The sequence below is a fragment of the Apteryx mantelli genome, unplaced genomic scaffold (assembly GCF_036417845.1).
Source record: "Apteryx mantelli isolate bAptMan1 unplaced genomic scaffold, bAptMan1.hap1 HAP1_SCAFFOLD_63, whole genome shotgun sequence".
Taxonomy (NCBI): Eukaryota; Metazoa; Chordata; class Aves; order Apterygiformes; family Apterygidae; genus Apteryx; species Apteryx mantelli.
This window is the reverse complement of record NW_027118792.1, coordinates 1105078-1111334: the sequence shown is the minus strand read 5'-3', so window position 1 is coordinate 1111334 and position 6257 is coordinate 1105078. Positions and strand designations below refer to the sequence as shown.

At 53.2% G+C, this 6257-nt stretch overlaps 1 protein-coding gene across 1 annotated transcript; it reads left to right on the top strand.

Annotated features, from left to right (window-relative positions):
• The first annotated feature begins 3695 nt into the window (after positions 1 to 3695).
• On the top strand, positions 3696 to 4659 carry LOC136996641 (olfactory receptor 10K2-like). Its single transcript, XM_067317528.1, has one exon. It carries the CDS (start codon positions 3709 to 3711, stop codon positions 4657 to 4659), a length of 951 nt encoding a protein of 316 aa, XP_067173629.1. The 5' UTR covers positions 3696 to 3708.
• Positions 4660 to 6257: the final 1598 nt, after the last annotated feature.

Here is a 6257-nt window from a genome sequence, read left to right as displayed (position 1 = left end):
ACAAGAAGCTCACTGCATATCCAAATGGGAGGTCAGCACTGCACGGTCCCTGGCTTCAGCAGCTCTCCCCCAGGTTTCCCTGGCACAGTGTCAGCTTCCTTGTGCACCATGCTGTCAAGTCAGCTCTCCTCGCAGAGTGGAGCTCAGGACCATGCTTGAATAGCCCAGGCAGGAGGGGGCATCCCCCAGGCAAGCTCCTGGCCATCACCCCAGTGCCCCATCACACACAACAAAGGGCTCTTTGGCGTACCATAGGGCCTCTCTTTGGGCCTGAGGTAGTGTAACACTGTATTTTAAGCCTATTTCTGAAAAATACAATAATGAACCCAAAATAACAAGGCGGGGGGGTGGGAGGGCTTTCTCACCGCCTTTCGAGGGTCATGCTCTGGGCAGCCCAGGACTCCAGTGGAAACCCACGGGTGGGCAGGCAGATCTCGCCCCTTTGGTTTCCTACTCTACGTGTCAGGCTAGGATACAGTTCACCTAACTCCAGAAGTCCCAGTGGAAGTATCTCTACCTGAGCTGGTTCACTGGACTCCTCAGGTGGCCAGGGAAGAGCTTGGCCATGCAGTCCGGGCACAATTCACCTCCCAGGCATAGGTGTCCACTTTTAGGATGTGGTGGGTCTTCTGCTACAGTCCATCCTGCACTGACAACCCAGACAGCCCAGGGGATCAGCTCCAAAGCAGATCTTTAATGCCCTCAATAAGACTCTAGTCAGAAGGTCTCCCCATGGATTTCTCCAGGGTCAGTGTGACTATCTGATCAAGCTCTCTGGGATTGTACCTACCTAGCTGGTGCTCTGCCAGGTATATGACATCCTGAGTGCTTGGCAAAGATTGTCTTAGCATGTGCACGAGTAGGAGGAGAGAACAACTTATCTCAGCACCTTCTCACCAAGATCCAGATTCCCCAGCTTCCCTGTCAATGCATGGCTCATACGGAGCTGCCTGAATGCAGAGAGAAATGCAAAGCCTCCTCTGAGACAATTTCATGCCAATGCACACCCTCAGTCTCCAGCTCCTTCAAGAGCAAGTCAGGACAGCCAAGAGCATCCCAGCAACTAGCCCACTCCAGGGTCTGGCCTTACCGTGTCCTAACATTAGCCAGTCTGGAGAGCTCTGGGGACATGGGACAAGAGTCCTTGGGAGAACTGGCTCCCCTCCCCAAGTCCTGGGTGTCCAGAACTGCTCCAGGTGCATGTTGAACCCCTTCCCTCAGGGGGCTGGAAAAGCAGGCGGCCAGACATGGAAGTCAAAAGCAGCAGCACGTGCCAGCCATACCCTTGCCAAACCTTGCACAGACTCTCTGAGTATGCATGACGGCAGTGTGCGTGCCCAGTTCAGCTTCAGCTCCAGCATGGGAGACAGTTCTGGGCAACCCAACTCCAATCTGACCCACCTCCCCTGCCCACCTCAACTCAGAGGAGGACAACAAAGATGCCTGCAGGCCTAGGAGAGGTCCTTGAAGGAAGACGCTCTCAGGAAACTGAGAGCACTCTGGAAGCCAAGACCATGCAGGCCAAGTTGGCCTGGAGGGTCCCAGGACACCCTGGCACAGATGAGGCATCCCAAGCAGCAGCAGCAGCAGCAGCAGCAAGGGAGCATGCTGGGTCTGCCCGCAGTCAGGCCAGGTTGTATCACATTGCCAGTGGAGCTGAGAGCATCATGCCCCTCATCAAGGGTGGGTGTCCCCTTTCCACCAGCTGCACTGACCTCCTTTCACATTCTGGCAAAATCTCTGCTGCAGGCTCCACTCAAGACAGGCCAGGGTGACCTGCTCAGTGTAGGGGCCTATGCTGTGGACACCCACATCTCAGTAGATGGTCCTCCCCCAACCCCTCCATGCTCAAGGGCTTGAGAGCTTGGGGGACTAGCGGTGAGTTGGTGTAACACCCCCTTGTCTGCACCAAGGTGACATTCTCAAGTGTGGAGAACAGAGACCCAAAAATCAGCGATCTGCTCAGCCAGTGGCTGTGCCACCTCCAGCGGGCACATGGAGGCATCCTCCCTATGGAGTGCAAGCTCTTGCTTCACCTTCCTCCTCCTCTCCAGCAGTGTCTCGTAGCCCCAAGCAAGCACCTGGCATGGGCTGCTGTGTGCTCAGCCACGGTTTCTTGGTAACACACATGGTTTCATCTCCCCTCACCGCAGCACAGACATTTGTACCTGACCCAGCAGAGATAAATGAGCGGTGGCAGGAAGCAAGCCCCTGGCCTGCGTTTGGCACCTCTCTCAGGAGAAGAGCTGTGCCCCAGAGCTGTGCATTTCATACGAGTCAAGATGAGGACAGACGGCTCTCACCGAGGGTTGGGCAGTACTACTTCTTGAACACACTCCTGCTGCTCTCCCATCACACCTTGGTCCTCACTGAATCCCAGTATACACCCCGGGCAACTGTGCCAGTGCGGTGGAGAGGTGGTGGGCTGCGATGGGGTGGAAAGGAGCAATGAAGGGCAAGGCCACTGCTGCCAAAGAAACTTTTTTTTGCCCGCTTTCAGCAAGAAAGAAAGGACTAAAGGCGCCTGCTTGATCCTAGTTATTGCTTAGGAAAAGGCTTGTGTCTTGAGATCAGCACACATTCGTTGCTGAGAGCTGCTGAGGGTATTGCCAGGATGCCTCAGGGAGATCGATCCTTAATTATGCCCATTGCAACCAACTAATGATGCCTGTCCCCAGGTGAGGACATAGCAGTCCTTAATGAGCATGCACCTCAGTCTCCTGGAAGAGCTCAAAGCTGCTGCCACTCTGCCCACAAGGACAGGACAGGGTCTCTCAGAGAAGCTGGGGCTGCCTCCAGCTACAAGTGTGCAGAGGGCTGCAGGCCTGCTCCATGCCTGAACATCCTTCTGGACAGTGCAGGTAGGGCTCCGGGCTCATCTTTCCCCTGGCTCCACAGTTTTCCTTTCTGCAGCCTTACTCTTCACAAGGTAAAAGGGGAGGGAGAGGACCTGTAGCAGAGGCTCGACTAGATCCCACCATCCTGGTGTGAATCTACCCTGTGCCGAAGGAAGAGAGGGTCTGAGCCTCCTTCACGCAAGACCCCTTTGTGCTGTTGCCCTTCGAATGTGAAAGGGAGCATTCCAACGTGCCCACCACTAGCCCAGGGTGACCAGGAGCCTGCGTGTGCATGCAGACAATGCACACAGCCCATGGCTTGAGCCAGCCCAGGCAGATCAGCAGCGGGAGCTGCCTGCACTGCTCAACCCCCCTGCCTTTCCCTGCTCTGCTCCTCCAGCTGCTCAGGGCAGCATCGCTTGGGGCAGCTTGGACGCTTCAGCGTTGACAGCTCTGCACGTGTCCCCGAGAGCTCGCGCAGCCCCTTTTGCACGTGAGAGGCTCTGAACCGGCATTTTCCGTCTTGCAGCTCCACAGCCACCGTGCTGCCGCAGCTCACGGCTGCCCCCCAGCACACGAGAGAAGGCGCCAGGCATCCCCGCGCCAGCCTGGCTTGCTGCACGCACCAGCTTGCTCTCAGGAGGGCAAGGTGCTGCCCCACCGCACCCTCCTTCTGCTGTGCAGCCTCAACCAAAGCACAGTAGCCCATATGCACCAGGAGGGCAACCAGCATGGGGAGGGAGAGGCCAGGAAAGGGCTCTTGAGGAGGGACACTAGCAGATTCTCTTTGTCACTACAGCTCCTTGCACCTTTGGTGAGACGGGTGCTGCTTTTCTCCCTGCTCCACATTCAGAGAAAGCCTTTCGCTTCCATGGAAAATGACAGCCAAAGCCTGGCCACGGACTTCATCTTCCTGGGGTTCTCCAACCTGGCAGAGCTGCAGAAGCTGCTCTTTGTGGTCTTTTTGCTGCTCTACCTGGTCACTCTGAGCACAAACGCCACTATCATGACCATCATAAGGCTTGATCCGAGCCTGCACACGCCCATGTACTTCTTCCTCTCTGTCTTGTCGTTTCTGGAGACTTGCTACACCTTTGTCATTGTCCCCAAGATGCTGGTAGACTTGCTGGCAGAGAGGAAAGCCATTTCCTTCCTGGGCTGTGCTGTGCAGATGTACTTCTTCCTCTTCTTGGGGTGTTCCCACTCCTTCCTCCTGGCCACCATGGGCTACGATCGCTTCGTGGCCATCTGCCACCCCCTGCACTACAACAGCATCATGACTCGGCGAGTGTGTGTTCAGCTGGTGATCGCTTCTGCTCTCATTGGCTTGCTGGCCGCCCAGGCCGATACCACCTTGATATTTTGCTTGCCCTTCCAGGCCTCCAGGAAACTCAACCATTTCTTCTGTGACATCGCCCCGGTCCTCAGTGTGGCCTTTGCTGACACCAGTCTCAGCGAGTCCGTTGTCTTCACGCTGGCCATCTTCGTCCTTCTGATCCCGCTGATGCTGATCCTTATTTCGTACCTCTTCATCCTCTTCACCATCCTGAAGATCCCCTCAGCCGCAGGCAGGCGCAAAGCCTTCTCCACCTGCAGCGCTCACCTGATGGTGGTGGTCGTGCACTACGGCTGTGCCTCCTCCATCTACCTGAGACCCAATGCCAGCTACTCATCGGACCAGGATGCGGTGATCTCAGTTGCCTACACCATTCTCACCCCGCTGCTCAACCCCATGATTTACAGCCTCCGGAACAAGGATGTCAAAATGGCGCTTCGAAAATCCCTCAGAAAAAACAGACTTTCTCAGAAAGATTTCCACTGAAGAGGTTGTTCCCCTTACGGATTTTCAGCCAACATCTTCCACTTCCAAGAAAACATCACCCCTTTTCCGTGTCTCCTCTCTTACTCACAAAGAAGCTTCTCGGAATGACACGACAGCTCACTGGGGCTGGCAAGGACCTGACATAAAAACCTCATAAATTCAAGTCATGGTGAAGGTGCAAACATGAACCCTGATGAAAGGCACCCCCTTCTGGAAGGGCTCAATGGCTCTGGAAACCCACATGTGCACAACTCTATTTTGGGGATTGGAAAGGCTCTTTGGTGACATTTTTTCACCTGACCCAGGTAGTAAAGAAGAAAGGTAGGTGTTGAAATCATTTCAGGGTGAAATGCTTAGTTTTTTAGGAGATTGCAAACTCAGGACCGTGCTCCTTTTGCGCATCAAGATGCCCCTGAGCTCCGGCATTCATCTGTGTGCATGTTATTCTAGCGCCCATTAGCAGAGCCTGCAAAGCAAGTGAGCTGCATCAGGTTGCATCAGCTTGCCTTTGCCATGGGCTAAGTGTGAACCTGGACACAGACCCGAGTCCTGAGACAGCTGGAAAGTTCAGGTCCACTGACAGGTGAGACCAAGAACGTGAGTCCAGATGGACCTACAGAAGGGCTCCTCAGGAAGACCTGCTCTAGAAAAACGAAATAATAAGATCTCTCCCTGTGAGCACGCTTCTCCTCCCACATCACAGTGCCTTCTCAAAAAGCAGTGGAGCCAGCTGTGAAGCTGGAATTAGCAAAACCAGGAAGGACATCTCCTTCAAGGGGGGAAAAGACTCTTCCTGCAGCACCGTTCTTCACTGTTCTGCAGAACTGAGCATTTGTAAAATGAACTTCTTCCCGCTGCAGCCAAGCACATCCTTTGTTTGAACAGCGGGACCTCTTGAGATGTGTCTGAGCAAAGGGCTGGCTGAGCTCTCTTTTTCCAAACCGGGGCACCAAGCAGAACACAAGCAATGCCCAGCCCTCAGCCAACAAGGATCTCTCCAGCAGAGTCCTCAAGCACTAAATAAAGAAATAGGCTTTGCTTTCTGGAAAAAGTGAAAAGGTAGAAGGAGACAGAGAAGAAAAAAACAAAAGACACTTATTTTTTCCCTCAATTTCTAGGGTTTCTCACAATGTCAGAGGTACAGCCATGTGTCCTCCACAGCTTTGTATATCGCCTTGCAATTGCCAAGGCAGAGGATGGGCGAGAGGATGTTGTAGAAGCAAAAGACATTGCTGGACTTCTGAAAGGATTATGGAGATGCTTTATGCATTGCACAGTGCATATTCAGGCTTTATCAAGAGTGACTTGAGACCGAACCAGGACAGAAAAAGGACAACAAGAAAGAAGTGTCTGAAAAAATGGTCCAAGCGAGATATGAAGAAAACATATTTCACCAGGGTCACTAGAATCCAGCGGGAGCAAAACCTTCTCCCTTTGGTAAATCTGAATTAAAGCAGAGGATTTCCCTCTTGCATTATTTCCTTTATGTCATTCTTCATTGATTTCCTGTATGATGCTACTAATTATTTCATCTATATTTCATTCTATATTTCTACATTATATTGGTAATATATTATTTTGCTGCCACTGCCCTCAAA